Source organism: Dipteris shenzhenensis, chromosome 32 (genome assembly GCF_047967505.1).
Source record: "Dipteris shenzhenensis isolate YYH24624 ecotype China chromosome 32, Dip_SZ_1.0, whole genome shotgun sequence".
NCBI classification, from domain to species: Eukaryota; Viridiplantae; Streptophyta; class Polypodiopsida; order Gleicheniales; family Dipteridaceae; genus Dipteris; species Dipteris shenzhenensis.
Window position 1 is genome coordinate 12054133 of NC_141627.1, and position 20171 is coordinate 12074303.

Consider the following 20171-nt stretch of genomic DNA (forward strand, 5'->3'; position numbering starts at 1 on the left):
TTGGTAGGAGGCTTCAGATGGACTCTTCGAGATGGACTTCAGCATGTTACCCCAATTTTGTCCCCGCAGCAAGCTATGCAACTTGAAATTCCTTTCATCGAGAGAGAATTAAAAGATGCCATTCGAGCATGTGGGAAATAGAAAAGTTCGGACTGGGATGGTCTGATGGTAGAGTTTTTTCTACAGTATTGGGATTCTATTTCGCTTGCATTACTTTTTAAGGTAAATCATGCGTAGGAAACTCAATAGATGCCAGCCAGCTGGAAGAAAGGATTGGTTAAATTATTTCCCAAAAATCATTTGTGCGAGTCTTTTACTCTCATGCTTGTCATCTAGAAGCTGGTTGCTAAGATGATAGTGGCTTGTAACAAGGGCTTTTTGCATGAAGGGTTGCGCACCCAACTCAGTATGGCTTTATTTCCCATAAACATATCACAGATAATATTGCCAATGCCTACGTGGGGATTGAATATGCGAAGTACCCTGAACAAGATGTTCTTTTGTTACAAGTTGATATTACTAAGGCCTTTCATATGGTATAATGGCATTCTCTGCGTTTTGGGAGTAAATGCAGCATGGCATTTATTGGTTATATCAAAGTAGCAATGCGGCTGGTATTTTGGCAAGTGATATTACCGATCAATGCACTCTTTTTCGTTCAGTACAGTAGACTGTCCTCTCAATGCTTTGTTTTATGCCATAGCTACTCATCCTATGCTTCAATACATGGTTTATTTAGTAGCTACAGGTGCTTTGCATGGTCTGGAGATACCTAGCAGAAGGCCGTTGATTGCGTAGGCATATGCTGATGATTCCTTTTTCTTGCCCAAGAGCACAGAGAGGGATCTTTCATGCCTCATGTGTGCCTTATCTTTATATGGTCAGGCTGCTGGTCTGAAAGTCAATTTTAAGAAATCTAAAATTCTTTCTCTCCATGAGAAAGTTTGGCATCATATCTTATGGTCAAGGGACATAGTTTTACCCACGCAGCTCGTACATCATCTTGGTTACCCTATGGGGTGGATAGTTACTTATCATCAGCAAATGGAATGGGTGCTTGACATGCTCAAGAAGAAACTGGAATACTGCAAGTTGGCCACTTTGGACATTGCATGTTTGCTATCGCATAGTTCAATCGATTCTAGTTGCATATATTCAGTTTTACTTGCCCTTAATGATGTTACCAAGCAAGACATCTCCTGTTTTATGTCTCATATCATGGAGCTTTTCTGGCGGTCACGCTTTCGCCGCAAAGCCCTCAGGTTGCTTTCAGTGGCTCACCTTTGCTCACCTTAAATGCATGGGGGACTGAATATCCTCAATATTTACATGTATATTCCAGCTCACAAGGAAAAAATGATCTTCAATTCATGCCGGGTGAGCATCCATGGATATATATGATGCAACATTTAATTTAACACTGGTCTTCTACTACATTTGGTCATTGGCAGCCTGGAATTCTTTTCTTTCTGGGCAAAACTCAATGGGAATTTCTTCTAGGTCATATTGAAGGTATACTAAAGGGATGCCCTTTTTTTACTCGCATGCTTTCCGATTGGAAGCACATACTCTCCTGCCTTAAATGCAATGGCAGGGATACTCTTGCAGGAAACTCTTTGTGTGCCAAGAGTCTTCATTGGTCGAAAGTGTTTTTGCCTCCATTGGCTTTGCAAGAACCTCGTCACTCCTATTTTAAAGGTTCAAAGGGATTTGCATTGTGGATGATGGGCTTGATGCTGCAGGTATGGTGATCTCTTTTCTTGCAGCGGTCAGACAGTATGCTGACTGCTGCAGGTATGGTGACCTCTTTTCCTGCAGCGGTTAGGCAGTATGCTTTGGGGGAACATTATAGGCATTTATGGCATTTATTGTCAAAGTTGATCCATGATTTTCAGCCAGCACTTCGCCTTGAGATTCTTGATCGTTCAAGGACTAGGTCCTCCACTCGGATGATCATGTTTGCTGTGCACTACCATTAGCTGATATCACGGTTGTATCTTTATATAAGGTGTTGTTGCATCCTCCTTGGGTTTTCTTCATGCCAATCGCATTTGGAATATGGTATTCGCATTTGGAATCTTTATATAAGGTGTTGTTGCATCCTCCTTGGGTTTTCTTCGTGCCAATCGCATTTGGAATATGGCACGCACCTCTTGGTGGTGGCAGAAAGATGGAAGCATGTTTGGGCTTCCAAACTCTCTCTTTGGCAAAAGCTTTTCTTATGGCAAGTTCTAGTTGGAGTACTTCCTTTTGGATAGATCTTGGCTCGTCGTCGTATTGCTTTTGCCACGTGTCGATGATGCTTGTCCTAGGGGGAGACTATGCCTCATTTGTCTTGACGTTGCCCTAAATCTCATGATTTCTTGCTTTTGCTTCAGTAGTGGCTTCAGGCTCGTTTTCCTAGTGCTTGCTTTGGAAAGCAATTGTGGTTGTTTGCTTTAAATCCTATAAGGTAGGGATATGATCTATTCTTTTATTGGGTTTGTTATTGGGCACTCTGGATGCTATGGAAGGACCACAACCATCGAGTCTTTGGTGATCCCTTCTTGACAAAGTATCAGTACTTCCAGGCATCTTTACGGCAATCATTATATGATTGTCTACAGGCACAGGAGCTTGATTAGCCTACCTTCTTGTCATATAATGATATCGTATGAGGTCTATACTTGGCTGTCCCTTTCTTTGGGAGTGCTTCTTGTAATATAATCACAATTGGATTTCACCCCAAAAAAAAAAGTGTGTGTGTAGAGAAAGAAAGAAAGAGGAAAGGCTATTAATTTCCATGGGAGACCAATAGGTCTATGGGACATCAAAGAAATCAGTGGTACTTTTGCCTCCAAGGAGTGCAAAAAGCAACTCTAGTTATTTAAAGTACCTACATAATTTTTTGAAACATGATTGGCCATACATCAGTTTAAGACTGAGAGTATTTTGGTTTCAATTGATGATTGCTATGCCTTCACGGTATACTGCATCTTTCCTAGCAGCCTTGACCTTGGCTAATTCCGTTGCCTTATTCTTCAATTGAGCTCATGTGAGCTCCTTAGCTATCCATATCTTTGTCCCTTTCAACTTGTAGGATTGGCGGAGAAGCTTGATCATGAATCTCATGATTTGAGCTTAATGATAGCATATCCTTTGGAGTGTCGGATATTAGTTTCTCCATCACCATCATCGTCATCATCAGCCATCCATCCTATGCTAGGCATGGTTGCTTTAACATGTGCTAAGGTTTCATTGAAAGTGTCTTCCTCTTTGTACCAGCCTTCAGGGAGTCCTTCTACTCTAATCTTCAGTGCGTTGTCACGTCTGGCTTCGTGTTCTTTGATCTCTTTCTGGATCAGTTTTGTTTGCCTTTGTATCGACCTCCACAGTAACTTCTTTCTTAATTGTTTGCACTTCAGTTTGAATGAGATCTTAATTGTAGAGACTTGCTGAGGAGTAGGGAAGAAGCCTTGTTAGCTTTCACTACTTCATCTATGATTGCTTGCTTGCGAGGTCCTTCAAGTACTTGCTTGCCAGGTCCTCCAAGAACCTATAATTTAGCTGTCACAGCTGCCAATTGCATCTTTAACTCACTTACATCTTGCTGTATTACCATCTTCAGGAGGCCTCAAGGGCCTATGAGACAAAGTACAATAAAAAAGGTAACTCTTACAAGCAACTAAAGGTTGAGGCAAAGGGCTCATTAATGCCCTTGCTGAGTGCTATGCTTATAATCTCGAAAAACTCAAACACTCAAAGCTAGCGCTGGAAATACATATCCAAGTGCCATGGTGGCACTCCGATGGGATGCAAAGATGTCTTGTACCTGTCTGTTGAGTCGTCTCTCGCTATTGGGGGGGGGGTCTCTGTCGGTCTTTATATGAGATAGTTATCCACCTTCAGAGGCATGCTTGGAAACCTCTTTGAAGAAACTATTTTGAATTTAGAGTAAACAAGACACACATTTTCCCTCCATGGAGGGGGAGATCTACATAGGGGTGTTGTAGTTGTGGAATCTATCATAGTTGATAAGGCTTCTTAACACAATTGTCCAAAAGCTTTGGAAGACTAGTCTAAATCCAAATAACATTTTTTTGTTTTTCAGATCATCTGCCTGTAATGAGAGCATATCCTTTCTAGAATTGAATGCAATAGCTCTTTAGCATTTCCTCTTGATTACTTACATCGGTTGGTTGCTTTTCTGTGGTTTTTATGAACGTAAGAACACGATAATCTAGATGGTTGATTTCCTGCAATGTTTGTTTGTTTTGACAGGTGCTCTTCAGCAATGAGTTCAAGGATTCAATTACAAGGATAAAATGTGTTGAAAAAAGGCATCGAATTATTGACAAGATTTTATACCTTGCATCAGGTCATCATTTTTCACGCTATAAAATGGCCAATGGTGATCTGATACAGGTGAGCAGAACAGGGAATTTATATCTTGTTTGGACAGTTGATGTGGAGAGACATGCCACAGTGAATCAAATTATCAAAATCTGGGATATAGTCGACCTATTCCATCTGAAAAGCCTTCTGAGACGTTTGGAAGCTGTGTTTGCAGTATATTCACTACAGTATATTGAACGGTGCAAAGCCAGACACCTAAGCAGGTATAATATATAAAGTAGCCACAACTGCATTTTCCTTTGTTAAAGTTCATGCAGAACTTTTAAATTTTGATGCTATGATAATTTATACTAGAGTACATCATGGTTGCTGGATTCTAAACAAATCATGCTGGATTCAGTACTCATCATAGCACCAAAAGACTTCATTCTGTGCGATATAATAACATTTTGTAAGAAGTGCAAACTGAAATGACTTTTCCTTATTTTCAACTTTAGAAATTTTAACTTGAACATATAATTTCTCACTTGGATGTTACCATCCTTCGTCTAAAGAAAGGCATTATAAGATCATCCTTTTTTTTTTGTTTTGGCAAACAAAATGAGCTTTTGATTAAGCTTGAAGAAATCCAAATACAATTCAGTTCTCCACAAGGGTATTGTTCGCGCCATCCCCTTGTGCTTGTGGGCTGCTTCATGGGGTTCACAGTGCACTGCCTGCAAAAAACCTGGTGATGCCACAAGGAGCCTGTTACAAGGACTATACAACCATCAAGTGCCTTGAGTCGACATATGCAGAAATTGCTTGAAGGGTAGATCTTACAAAAGCATTCACGACGCTAAGATGTCCTGTGATATCCCTTTATTGTAGCTCAAGGTGTACAGAGGGATCCTTCTGGTAAGAATTGTTCACGACCCATCTCTAGGCTGCAACGTATGACCCCAAATGTTTTGGACTGTAATTCTAGCAATCATCTCCCACACTCAGGTGGGGGAAAAGGTCCAAAAGGTAAGATAGGCATCTAGGTCTATGGCGGCACTATATGGAGGCACCAAGAGTCTTAAGAGCTAGCTGAAGATTCTTGTTGGAGCTAGTGTGTATCTTGGGAGAGTCAATATAGAGGAGGCAAGCGATAGGCATCTATGAGGTGTAAGGAAAGTGGCAAGTGCCATGCCTGTGAAGTCACAGTTGGCCATTGCCACTCACCTAGATCCCACTAAGCCCACGAAGTGGACATCCATTCCCAAGTGAGAGATGACATTGAGATGAGAATCCAGTATAGTACAAGGATCTAGGTTGATCACCCAACACTTCCCATGCCTGCCGACCTCTGGAAGTCTCTGCCACACAAGCTCAATGTAAGTGCTTCTGCTGGCCTGGTCAAAGCTGTTCATCGTCTCAAAGAAAGCGGGCTAGGGTACACCTCTTTTGAACCAACTTCGATAGAGGGAAGGCCTCTCTTGTGCATCCCAGCACATGAATCATGCTCCTTACATAAAGCATAGAAACCTTGCAAATCCATCTCTCTAGGAAACTGCAATACACTCTATCATTGCAATGCACTTAGTGTGATGCAAGAAATGACAGTTTCTCACCAAGAATGAGCAAGAGCTCTTCAGTATCGTATACAATAGTAATTCTAAAGAATTCTAGATGAAACTCTTAGAGAGAAAATCACCGTGTCCCATCCAACCTCACCCTTTTGAAGACCCCAACCAGACCCAGCCAAACATCGCTGCCAAAAGTGTGGATCAGACCGAGTCAGATAGGTTGGATGCTTTCTCTCTGGCGCCTGAGCTGCTGCTCCTCCCCGTGAGCTACTGCCCTCCCCTCTCCCTCTCTCAGCCAGCCCCCTCTCCCTCTCCCTCTCCCTCTCTCAGCCAGCCCCCTCTCCCTCTCCCTCTCCCTCGCTGCCCCCCCCTCTTCCCCCCTCGCTGCTCCTCCTCTCCCTCCCCTCTCGCCAGCCCCCTCTCCCTCCTCCCTCACCCTCCCTCTCCCCTTCCTCCTCTCCACCCTCCCTCTCCCCCCCCCGCTACCCCCTACCTCTCCCTCCCCGCCCAACCTCTCCCCCACCCGTCAGCCCCCCCGCCCCCCTTCTCCCCCGTCCCCTCCCCCGTCTTCCCTCTCCCTCGCCAGCCCCCCCCCGGCTGCCCCCCTCCCCGCTGCCCCTTTCTCCTCTCCCCTCCCCCGCTGCCCCCTTCTCCTCCGCCCTCCCTCTCCCCCGCCAGCCCCCCCGCCCCCTTCTCCTCCCCCGCCCCCCCCCTCGCCCTCCCTCTCCCCCCCCGCTGCTCTCCCCCTCCCCGCTGCCCCCTTCTCCTCCGCCCTCCCTCTCCCCCGCCAGCCCACCCGCCCGCTGCTCTCCCCCCAAAGGTGCCCCCCCTCCGCCCGGGAAAAAAAAAAAAGAAAAAGAAAAAAAGAAAAGAGTTAAAAAAAAAAAAACCTCCTCCCTCTCTCTCCCCGCCCCCTTCCTCCCTATCTCAGCTCCCCACGCCTCCCCCTCAGCTTACCTCCGTCTCCCCTCTCTTTCTCCTTCTTCGTGCCCCTCTCTTTTCCTTCCCTTCCCCTCTCCTACCCTCTCTCTCTCCTTCTTCCTGCGCCCGCGTTCAGGGCGTCCTAGGCAGTAGTTTCACGGACGGAGCTTTTTCAGTGTTGGAATCGGCCTTTTCACATCGATTGGCAAATGGATCCCCATTCAGCCAATCTCCGTCCACCTCCACCGGCCGCGAGAACCGTCATTTTTTCAAAAGATGAGCTGCAGCAGCTCAAGAAAGATGTGGAATTAGAGGGCTCCACATCACTTTTCGCCCGCATCTTTGGGTCACATCCTTCCAGATCACAGGCTAGAGACTGGATGCTGGCGACGTTACCAGGAGACCTCGCCCCTCACCTCAGGGATATTCGACTTTTGGGACGTGGATTCTTCCAAGTGGTTTTCGACTCCCACGAGTCCACAGCCCTTGTTCTCAAAGCTAATCCCCTGGCTTTGGGTTCGAGGAGGATCTTTCTTTTGGCCTACACCTTGGGCTTTGATCCGGTCGAGGAGGACAGGCAGGTCACATCACTGTTCATTAGGTTTCCTGGTCTTCCTCAGGTCTACCATTGACTGCTTGCCACTATCGGAGCCATATTCGGAGTGGTCACGGAGATCCCCTCCCTTCCTTGCATGCCTTCTTCCTTGGCAGAGGCAGTCAGTGCAGACGGGGTGCCTCGTGTTAGGCTCATTGTCTCTGATCCTAACATCTCAGATGACCACATTATGCTTCAGCGTCCAGACGGCTCTCTCTTTCGACAGAGAGTCGAGATTTCAGGCAGACACGACCAGTGCAGGATTTGCAGGACCCTTGGGCACTTTGCTAGAGATTGCCCAAGGAAGAGAAAAAGACCCAAGAGGTCTTCTGGTGCGGCTCCTTCACGTACTACCACGACTGCACCTCCCCAGCACCCTGTATCACGCACTCCAGGACCACCAAGAGCAACAGGGCGCCCTGCTTCGCGCACCCCAGGACCACCAGGGGCAGCAGGGCGCCCAATGCCCGCAACACATCCAGTACCACGATGGAGAGCTATCAGAGCGGCTCCCTTACCTCAGGAGGAGACTTTTGATCCTGTTCAGATAGACACCTTCCAGACTCCAGAGGTGGATGTTGCTGCAGCCCCAGACACTACAGTTCGACATCAGGAGGGGCCTTTAGATCCACCAGCCCCAGTCACTTTGGTCTTTGACCCCTTGGTTTCTGACCACGAGGGGACTACAGGTACTTCTTCCCCGTAGATTGTTCCTGCCACAGTCAGGATAACCGAGAAAGTGCAGTCGCAGATGAGGGCTCTTGATTCCTCTTCACCCCAGCCACAGGTCTCCTCAACCTCCAGCTCCAGTTCTGCTGATAGAGACCTGGCAGGTCCTTCTCTCCCATCTTCCAGGAGTGTAGGTCTTCTTCGCACTCCTCGGCCAGACTTGCTTATCAGGAATTCTTTTTCGGCACTGGCAGATTCGGCGACTTTCATGGATGATGAGGAGTTTGTGCCCTCCACCTTAGGGGTCCCGGTCATTGGGATTCCTTTTGACAGGGCGTCCCTTTCAGCAGGTGTGGGGATCCTTTCACCTGTTGAGTTTCTTGCCCTCAGCAGGAGTGTTTCGGCCCATGGTCTCCTCTACTAGGTCAGGTAAGCCTTTCCATCCAGCATCCTCCTGTCGATGAGGATAGTCAGCTGGAACATACAGGGCCTAGGCGGAGTTCCACACTGTCGCCGTAGGCAGCTGATCCGGAACCAGCTTCATCCAGGCATCACTGGAGGTGCTATTGATATCCTTTTTATCCAAAAACACAAGCTGGATGCCAGTGATTGCTCTAAGTCTTGCAAACTGCTTTCAGGACATACCTTCTGGTCACTTGCTATGGGCACAAGGGGAGGTACTTGCATTTCGGTCTCTCTTTCTATTCTCCCCTTGGTTGCTGGTCATGGTATTATCTCCCCTTCTAGAGCTCAATGGATCATTATTTTGATTGGAGGGCGTAAGATTGGTCTTCTCAATCTTTATGCTCCCAACAACGGAGGGGAGCGGATCTCCTTTTTGAAGGAGTTACTCTCTTGGGCCCGGTGGCGACTTCAACATGGTTGAGTTGCCTTCAGACAAAAAGAGAGGCAGACAGGGTGGAATTCATTCTTTGGAGAGGGCAGCCTGGGATGCCTTTCTCTTTCAGTTCAGTGGCAGAGACACTTGGTTGGATGATGCCTTTCATATTATGCCACAGTGATTCAGGCACACAGGCCATTGATGATGCCAGAGAGGTTATTTGGCAGTGTATCCCTGTATTGGTGAAGGATGAGATGTATGTTTCTCTGGATGCACCTTTCACCAATGCAGAATTCAAGACTGCATTACTTGCCCTTCACAAGGGCAAGTGCCCAGGTTCAGATGGACTTACCTCCTCCGTTTTTATTACTTTTTGGGAGCAGATTGGTGATCACATTACATCAGCAGGGCGTGTGGGACTCTGGTGAGATGCCGGACTCACTCACAGATGGTCTCATTCATCTCATCCCAAAGGGAGGTAATAGGAATCTTGTGTCTCAATGGAGACCCATCACTCTTTTGGGCACTTTTTATAAGATTCTGGCGAAAGCCATCAGTCTGCGGCTACAGGTTTTTCTTCCAGATTTGATTCATGACACGCAGACAGGGTTTGTGCATGGCAGAAGTATTTTTGATAATATTTTCTCATTTTGGGAGGCCTCAGAATGGGCCATGCAGAGCCGCCAGAGATAGGCCATTCTACTCTTGGACTTTGAGAAAGCTTACGACAGAGTAGACTGGGATTTCTTAGAGGGTACTCTATCTCGCTTTGGTTTTTCAGATGCATGGATTAGAGGAGTATCCTCTCTCTACAGATCAGCCCATAGCCAGTTGCTCATTGGGGGGGTAAGAGGGGACAGGTTTCAGATTTCCAGATCCATTCGTCAGGGATGTCCTCTTGCCCCGTTTCTTTTTCTGTTTGTGGCGGAAGCTATGAGTATCTACATTAGATCTCAAGCTGATATTTATGGGCTGAGGCTTCGTATCCGCCGGGAAGAAGAGCTCCTGGATAGTGAGTTGGCAGATGACATGGCTGTTTTTTTGGATGCCTCCCCCAGGACACTCACTTCCTTCCGGACAGGCTTGGATTTGTTTTGCACGGCTGCAGGTGCACACATTAATTGGCATAAATCCAGTGGTTTTTGGATTTGCGAGGATGACACCCCGGATTGGGGTAATGATATTGGCTTCACTTGGATACAGAGGGGCTTCTCCGTTAGATATTTGGGCTGCCAGGTTGGGGTGGGCATCTCTCCCTCACAACAGTTTGCTCCGGTGTTGGAAAGCATCAGAAGAAAGCTCCTTTTCTGGAGCTCAGTCAAACTTGAGTTGGCCTCCAGGGTGGTGGTGGTTAACCAGGTTCTTCTAGCCACAGCATGGTTTGTATGCTCTTGTTGGTGCCACTCTAGGGATTATATCACTCAGCTTAAGAGGCCTGTACGAAACTTTTTATGGAGTGCTCTAGATGGCACAACTAATGTTACAGCCAGGGTGGCTTGGGAGACCTTGATTCTTCCTACAAGAGAAGGGGGTTTGAATATCATCGACCCAGATCTACAATGTAGAGCTTTACTCTGCAAGTTCGTTGTGAGAGGGCTTATGCCAGGACAAGAGCCTTGGAAGGATTTTTTTATCAGATGCATACAGTCTCGCACGCCCACTTCAGGAGAGGATTGGACACACAGTAGTAGATGGGTTTTCACCACAGCCCACCTCAGGTCTCCCTCTTCCCCTCTTATGGTTGCTATCCTGAAAGCATGGGCCAGCTTCAGGAGTACTCTTCGCAGGATTCCCCCATGCACCCGTGAAGAGATTGAAAGGCAGTCTATCATGTGGAATGACATGATTTTGGATGAGCTTGGCAGACCACTTGGAGCTTCTCCTTACATGCAGTGGCCAAGATGGGAGAGGAGCCCTGCATCTACAGTGGGAGCATGGAAAGCCTTCAGGAAGCTTCCTGCAGACCAACAGGCCCAGATGGTTCTTAATCTCAGAGGGAGTGCAGGGAGAGTCCAACAGATTGATGCAGCCTTGCCCTTGGGTTGGGTGGACATAGATGACATGCCTATTACTTGCTCCACCTGGATGGGGGCATTTTCCAGATTGGGAGTTCCTTTACAGGTGATTGCTTTTCTTGACCCACATGAGGATGCCTTAGTATTTGATGTTTCTTCGGGGGGCAGGTTGTCCAGATCCACATACGATATCTTGTTGGAGGTACCGTTTCAGCCAGTCAAGATAGTGGGCTTCATGGAGCATGGCTCTCTTTCACAGTGATACTTGGATCCTGACCCGCTTCTCCTCGCCCTTGGCTCATGGAGGCTGTGGCTCTATGGAGGTGTCCCAATTAAGTTTTTGCAGTGGGACCCTGGGGAATGGGAATGGATAGATGAAGGGCACCGAGAGAAGGGCATCCCCTTCTTTCGTTACATGGTCAGTAATGCTAGGAAATTCCAGCTCAGCTCTAGGGGTTGGAAGCCTACCAGAGCTCCTCATTGGGAGAACTTTCAGATTTCTGCTGACTTGCAGAGAATTTTTTGGCAGAGGCTCTGGAAATCCCACCGGAATAGAAAAATCACTCTCTTCTTTTGGCTTTCTATTCATGGTGGGATATCAGTAAACCATTGGAGGTCCAAGTTCGGAGCTGACCCTTCTTGCCCTCGCTGCCTTTCTGCTTTGGAGACAATACAGCACTGCCTTTGGGATTGCAGACAGGCGAGAATCATATGGAAGGGGATTGCAAGACTTTTCAGCACTTTTGTTCGCCTACCTTTCTATATGACCTGGGGATCAGTGGCTTGGCTTACTCTTTCACGGCCCCATGTATTTTTTGAGAGGTTGATTCCTCTTGGGCTCTTCACATCCGACGACACCTTGTGGAGTCGTGCTCTCTAGAGGATGTTCCGGCCACTCTTTTCAGGGCTGCTCACTCCTCGGTCGACTCTCCATGGGAGATCCTAGCTAGCATTGCAGCGTGGCACATTTGGAGAGCCAGATGCACTGAGGCTTTGGAGGGTTCTCAGGTTCACCCTTCTCAGATCTTGGCTAGTACTTGGACAGATACGATACAGACTCTGATGGCCATTTGGGCGACCATGCAGGGATCATCTCGAGCAGTCTCCTCCAGGAAAGTTACTTTTCTCAGAGATTGGAGAGACTCTCCCTTCTTTGCTGAGACTTCTACGGGGTTGAGATGGCATTTTCAGCCTCAGCCTTGGTTTCTTTCTACCTTATTCCTCTGAGGTGTTTTTTATTACATGCTTAGCATGGTGTATTTCCGCACAGAGCTTGCTCTAGCGGGTTTCTTTCTTACTTAATAGAAGTCTCTTTTTGGGAAAAAAAAAAAAAACCTCCATGCATTCTTGGAGAGCAAAGCAGGTCCATTTTGAGCAACCTCAAAGTTTTTGCAGTGGGACCCTGGGGAATGGGAATGGATAGATGAAGGGCACCGAGAGAAGGACATCCCCTTCTTTCGTTACACGGTCAGTAATGCTAGGAAATTCCAGCTCAGCTCTAGGGGTTGGAAGCCTACCAGAGCTCCTCATTGGGAGAACTTTCAGATTTCTGCTGACTTGCAGAGAATTTTTTGGTAGAGGCTCTGGAAATCCCAGCGGAATAGAAAAATCACTCTCTTCTTTTGGCTTTTTATTCATGGTGGGATAGCAGTGAACCATTGGAGGTCCAAGTTCGGAGCTGACGCTTCTTGCCCTCGCTGCCTTTTTGGTTTGGAGACAATACAACACTGCCTATGGGATTGCAGACAGTCGAGAATCATATGGAAGGGGATTGCAAGACTTTTCAGCACTTTTGTTCGCCTACCTTTCTATATGACCTGGGGATCAGTGGCTTGGCTTACTCTTTCAGGGCCCCAGGTATTTTTTGAGAGAGTTGACTCCTCTTGCGCTCTTCACATCCGACGACACCTTGTGGAGTCGTGCTCTCTAGAGGATGTTCCGGCCACTCTTTTCAGGGCTGCTCACTCCTCGGTCGACTCTCCATGGGAGATCCTAGCTAGCATTGCAGCATGGCACATTTGGAGAGCCAGGTGCACTGAGGCTTTGGAGGGTTCTCAGGTTCACCCTTCTCAGATCTTGGCTAGTACTTGGACAGATACGATACACACTCTGATGGCCATTTGGGCGACCATGCAAGGATCATCTCGAGCAGCCTCCTCCAGGAGAGTTACTTTTCTCAGAGATTGGAGAGACTCTCCCTTCTTTGCTGAGACTTCTACAGGGTTGAGATGGCATTTTCAGCCTCAGCCTTGGTTTCTTTCTACCTCATTCCTCTGAGGTGTTTTTATTACATGCTTAGCATGGTGTATTTCCGCACAGAGCTTGCTCTAGCGGGTTTCTTTCTTACTTAATAGAAGTCTCTTTTTTGAAAAAAAAAAAACATTGCTGCCATTCGTTGCCTTACTACCTCTGTTATTTTTCTTTAAAGAAGAAAAGGAAGAAAGTTCTATTAATAGACTCCTTAGTGACATGGACACCATGTAAAATACAACTCCCCCTGGCTCACTTAATGGGGTTCACCTCATCTAAAGGGCTGAACAAATAGCCGCTCGGGTGGTTCATAATGCCATATTATACCACCATCTGTGAAATGAAATGAAGGGGCATGGCTGCCATATACTGATAAAAGCCTCCCTCTTGCACCTAGTGCGATCTGAATCTCCTTGGAGCTTATCATATTTACCTTAGAGAGTATGAATGATATCTAGCAAAATGCTGGCCAATGTCTTTGAGGCTGATGTGGTCTGCTGCTCTATGGCCTGCCCGCACCTAGCTGTCCATATGTACTAGGCAATGATGCTCATTATCAGCTCTTTCTATGACAATGTCTAGGTGTCCACACCGTCTCTATGAAGTCCGGAGCATGGATGAAGGTCAACTCCTGCCCTACCACTTTGAAAGATGAACTCCCTGAGTGTCCTCGTACCTGCATGTATGTCCTCTGTACCTGCATGTATGTCCTTTGTTTGTAACCTAGGCCACTACTCCTCATCTATTTCCATGGCTACAAATATATGTGCATCTACAATGAATCAATGATACTTCTCTCAAGGGTACTTGTTGTGACTCCATCCTTGACAAATATTTGAAAAGAAGAGTGATATATTCCATTCAAAACAAATCATACAATAGGTGGGAGAGAAAGTACTCTATCCCTAGCCTCAACAATATGGCAAAAAAGCCAAGGTGGTGGACTAAAATGCCACAACATCCCAAAAGGAGTCAAATGAAAAAACAATGAGCAGTCCCATGTCCTCATGAAGGATATAAGTCTCCCATGAGCTGCCAAAGAGGCGCCTGTACACCGCTCCCACTGACTCCTGAGAGTGAAGATAATCTCCGCCAAAATGGAAGCGAGAGTGTCAGCCTCAGTGTATAAATGGCCCCCAAGGACAAAAGAACATCGCGAACACCATATCCGCCATAGGACAAATATTTTACCTTGTGTTGAGTAAATGTGAACTCTTGGATTAGAAACTTCCACCTCATCACCATCAACATAGGACAGTAATGTCTAGACTTTTGGATGTTCTATATCATGACGAAAGGTCTGCTTTTAGTGGGATGTACTTACTTGACAGATTGAGCATCTTGCTTGCATAGAAAATACAATCTCTTTCTCTCTCTCCCTCTCCCTCTCTTTCTGTCTCCACCTCCCTCTCCCTCTCCCTCTCCCTCTCCCTCTCCCTCTCCCTCTACCTCTATCTCTCCCTCTACTTCTCCCTCTCCCTTTGCCTCTCCCTCTCCCTCTCTTTGTGTCTCCCTATAGTTCTCCCTCTCCACATAGATTTAAAATTACAAACATCCACATAGATTGAAAATTATAAAGATTTATAGATTTGTCCCTCGTACACCATAGAGAGCCATCAATTCAAAGCTTTAGATGATTTAAGACAATGATTTAAATACAACATCACTTTGTATTATTTGTTCTGTTCATACATTTTACACTGCCGCATGGCCAAGTGCATTGTTGAAGCACTAACAATCTAAACACTTGATCTCAAATCTCTTGAACAAAAAATATGAGCCCTACCATGATGTTTCTATTATTTCAAGAGTATGTGGAGGACAACAATTCTTACAAAGGATGTTTGTCTCGTCCCTATATCTAACTTAGCAGTTTTCAAGTCTAAAATAGTAGTCTTGGGGATGAATGAAACATCACTTTGTATTATTTGTTCTGTTCATACACCTAACAAGCAACCTCATGGCCAAGTGCATTGTTGAAGCACTGAGAATCCTAACGCTTGATCTCAAATCTTTGGAACAAAAAATATGAGCCTCTTTCATCATGTTTCTATTATTTCAAGAGTATGTGGGGGACAAAAATTCTTACAAAGGATGTTTGTCTCATCCCTATATTTAACTTTGCAATTGTCAAGTCTAAAATAGTAGTCTTGGGGAGGGCTTGCTGTTCCCAATTGCATCTCTTCTTTGATGTACTGCATGGTCCACTCCTCTTCCAATAATGATTGGTTATTTGAAATTGTGGTAGCATCAAAGAAAAATGTCAAACTTTAAGCATGTATTAATTATTAGAAATTGAATGCTCAAACTATTCCTCACCCCTTTCATTTACACCTGGGATCTTAGGTCTCTCGGGGAAGATGCTCTGGTCTTTGACGTTGGGGATGGAGGTATACTCTCTAGATCCACGGATGATATTCTTCTAGAGGTTGCCTTTCAGCCTGTCAGGATTGCTGGTTTTGTGGACCATGGAGCGGGCTTGCAGTGGTACTTAGACCCCGACCCTCTGCTCTTGGCCCTGGGATCCTGGAGGTTGTGGTTATATGGAGGTGCACCTATCAGGTGCTTGCAGTGGGACCCAGGAGAGTGGGAGTGGACAGATCATGGGCACCGAGAGAGGGGGATTGCCTTCTTTCGTTTCACGGTTGGTAATGCCAAGAGATTTCAGCTGAGCAGTAGAGGTTTGGATTCCCTCCAGAGCCCCCCATTGTGATAGCTTCTTCATCACCGCAGATTTGCGTAGGAATTTCTGGAGGAAGCTCTAGAAATCCCTCAGAAATAGAAAGATCACTCTTTTCTTTTGGCTTTCTATTCATGAAGGGATTGCAGTGAACCTGTGGAGATCACGATTTGGCGCTGATCCCACTTGCCCTCGCTGTCATTCTGCAGAGGAGTCAGTGCGACATTGCCTTTGGGACTGCAATCAAGTGAGGACTGTTTGGAAAGGAGTTGCTCGGATACTCAGCATTTTTCATACTTCCCCTTTCTTCATGGCTTGGGGCTCGGTCGCATGGTTATCCCTTACTGCGCCCCAGGTGTTTTATGAGGGTGAGCCTTCTTCTTGGGCACTCTCGATCCACCGACACGTGATAGAGCCCTGCTCTCTTTAGGATGTACCACATATTCCTTTTAGAGCTTCACATGTTTCAGTGGACACCTCTTGGGAGATTTTGGCTAGCATTTCCTCTTGGTACATTTGGAGAGCCAGATGCACAGACGCCTTGGATGACATCCAGATACACCCATCATAGGTGCTCACGGGTATTTGGAGTGACACGGTTCACACTTTGATAGCCATATGGGCTAGCATGCAGGGCCCTTCATGGGCAGTCTCTTCTAGGAGGACTGTATTTCTTTGAGTTTGGAGGGGTTCTCCCTTTTTCTCGGAGGTTGCTACCGGATTGAGATGGCACTATGAGCCCCAATCCTTTCTTTTTGGCTCTTGAGCTTCTCATGGATTGCATGGTGTATCCCGTATTCCCGTATGGAGCTTGCTCTAACGGTTTTCTTAAATACTTAATAGATGTCTCTTTTTTGCAAAAAAAAAAGAAACAAACATAGTTGAGGATATGCCTAAAGTCCTTGGAGGCAGTTTTTAGACATCCCAAGTATCACACTATAGTCCCTCTAGGCACCGAAGTAAAATCTCAGTGCACTCTCCTGTTTGGGTGTGGTGTATCATGGACCCAAATCCCATAGGACTTGTGTTAGTTGATAAAAGCTCCCAAAGCACGGCAAAAAACCTCTATGGCTGAAACAAATGCCCTAAAGTTGTCTACCCTTCCATCAAGATATATAGCTGTATCATCTGCAAACTTTCCACCAAGAAGCTCCTCCAAAGCTGCAATGGGCATCATGATGCCACAAATACCTCTGCCTATGTCTCTTAGAAAATTGCTCTTAGGCAGAAGAGGACCAAAGGGACATCCTTGTCTCATTGATTTGGCTATACGAAATCTGTTGCCGTGGGCTTCCTTGACTAAAACTTGACTATGTGCGAGGAGTAGAGTGTTGACACCCTTGCTATCCACTATCTTAGAAAGACCATCCTGCAATCCACCCTATCATAGGCCTTCTCAAAATCAAGACTACTAGCTTCACTCTGTTCACTACATCTTGGTCAAAAGGAGTAAAACTCCTTTCCTCACCACAAGAGCGGTCGCTTGACAATCGTCAGGATCAACACACCCACGAATTGCCTTCTTTAACATTGATCTATCAATGGATTCGAATCAAATTCATAGGAAGAAAGATGTTCCTCACAATCGTATCAGAATCTATTTGGCTCTATGGATTAGGTGCAATAAGTGAGCACCTACATCCAAGAGGCAAAGCAGGGCCAGAGTTGTTGGAGACTGAGCTCACCTGGGGCTGAAGCCTAGGCTGCCTACTAGGGCAGCAAGGTGCTGAGATCTTTGGACGGAAAGTCTACTTACGCTCGAGGTGGAGGACGCGGGCTCGAGTCTAGAGATAGCCAGCAGATAGGAGAGGACCTTGTGGTTAGATCAGAGGACCACACCATTGGTGGGACTCTGGATCTATCTATTTTGTATTGTGTCCATAGTTTTGGACATAAATATATTATTTTGGTGGTTTCTCTATCTGGCTGGTTCATTGTCTATTGATGAGTCTGCACATCTAATCTATGTGATGCACATTAAGTTAAGAAGTTTGTGATTCCTCACCCCACACCACACTAGAGCTGATTTCATATGAATTTATGTACTTTTGTCGATCACATGAAATCAAGCATTAAAGTACCACACTTGTACTTCACACTCCCTTAATAGAGAACCCCTCTATTGGTGAGAGTCCCCCTGAACTTCGAGCGAGATTTTCCGAGCGAAGAAGAAACCGAGCAAAACCCACCAAAATGACATTATTGCATAGAGGACAACTAACATTAGTGTACAAAGGGCATATCCGGTTTAGGTAAAAAAAATTTCCATGCTCTTCATCATCATTATCATAAAAAAATTGTCATTTCCTCAAGTGAAAATCAAGTTAATGATAGTAGTGCTATTTGTGTAGTCTCAGTAGCATAAGTACACATCTCTTTTTTTTTCTTTTCAAAAAGATTACTTCATTAAGTATGAATGAAAGCCGCAAGAGCAAGCTCAAATGCGGGAGTACATCATGACATGCATGAAAGAAAAAACAGCTAAAAAAGAGCTAACAAAAATCCAAGCTGGAGGCTGAAAATGCCACCTCAACCTTGAAAAAGTCTTAGAGAAGAACGGAGCTCCTCTCCAAACTCTGAAAAAGATATCTCTCTTGGCTATAGCTGCTCTAGAGGATCCTTGCATGCTTGCCCAGGTGGCCATCAGTGTGTATAGTATCAGTCCATATACTGGCCATAGATTGGGACGGGTGAACCTCTGAACCCTCCATCGCCTCGATACATCTAGCCCTCCAAATATGCCAAGTTGCAATGCTAGCCAGAATCTATGAAGATGTGTCTACCTAGGCATGACCAGGAGAACAGGGTCAGGATCAAGATACCAGTGTGAATCCTTGTGCCGCTCCATGTACCTGCAATCCTAACAGGTTGGAAGGCAACCTCCAAAAGAATATCATCTGAGGATTCGAAAAGTCTGCCTCCCGATTGAACATGAAAGACAAGGGTCTCCTCATGTGCATCGCGCAAGGCAATGACCTATAAAGGAACACCTGTCCCCAAAAAGGCTCCCAATCAAGTGGACTCTGTGATTGGTAATGCTGATTGCACCCCTCTGAGGTGTCCAACTGATAAAAGTCTCTAATCTTCTGGAAGCTGTCTTAAAGCCTTCCAGGCACCTACAGTAAAAGCAGGTTCCCTCTCCCATCTAGACCACTGCAAATAATGTGACACACCCAGTGATCTGCCATGCTCATCCAATATGGATTCATTCCACAAAACTGGCTGCCTATCTATTTCTTTGCGAGAGGAGGGTGTAACTCTCCGAAGAGTGTCTCTGAAGCTGCCCCAAGCTTTCAGAATGGAAGCCATGAGAGGGGAAGAGGGAGACCTAAGATGGGTTGAAGTAAAAATCCATTTGGAGCTGTCCATCCAATCTCCCCTATGAGAAGGCGTACAAGATTGAATGCTGCGTAGGAAAAAGTCATTCCAAGGTGCCTGTCTAGGCATCAAACCTCTCACTACAAATTTGCAGAGCAAGGCCATACACTGCAAATTCGGATCAATAATATTGAGACCTCCTTCCCCAGTGGGGAGAATGAGGGTCTCCGAAGCCACCTTGGCTACAACATATGAGGTGGCATCTAACCCACTCCAAAGAAAGTTTCTGATAGGTCTCATGAGCTGAGATATACAACCTCTAGATCTGCACCAACAAGATCAAACGAACCAGGTAGTAGCCAATAATACATGGTTTACAACCACTACTCTGGATGCAAGGTCAACTCTGGCAGAAAAGTATACCTCTTTTGGAGTAGGAGGTTTTAGTAGTGAAGTATTAATTGTGGTATGAATAGCTCCCTTTGAACCAGTTTAATAGCTTCTCATTAAAAGGGTGATGTTAATGATGATGCAGTTTTAGGCTAATTGTTTTGCATAAATTGGGCCAGGCCAATGCATCCGGAGTGGCCTAACCCCCTCCCCCACCCCACCCCACCCCCCCACCCCCAATTTTTGATGCACAATCTAGAGATTTTGACATCACCAATGCGTTTGGGGTGCCTCAAAACCCCAAAATCGACTTTTGAATCACCAAAAACAGACTTCAGGTGAGGGAGAAATGACATTTCTAGGCAATTTTTTTTGGCTAGATCAGGCCACATTTTGGGGCACTCTGGACGTGTTGGTGATGTTGAAATATCCAAAATTTGCACCAATTTTCTGCTCCATGTTAGGAAATGTTTTTCCAATAACAAGTCATGCTAGTGCAACATGTTCTAGCCTGCAAAAAAACTTTCCCATAAATGCTACATGTTTTGGTGATGCTTAGGAGGAATTGAATGTAGTTGCTTATAAACGGTAATATGAGAAGGGAAAG

The 20171-nt window shown here is 45.9% G+C and overlaps 1 protein-coding gene across 1 annotated transcript in view; it reads left to right on the plus strand.

Moving 5' to 3' along the window:
* The window catches only part of LOC147880306 (uncharacterized), a 272580-nt gene that overhangs the window by 104765 nt on the left and 147644 nt on the right, over positions 1 to 20171 (plus strand). Inside the window, 1 exon segment of the mRNA XM_087370397.1 lies at positions 4261 to 4598. Coding sequence (XP_087226523.1) covers positions 4261 to 4598 — 338 coding nt within the window.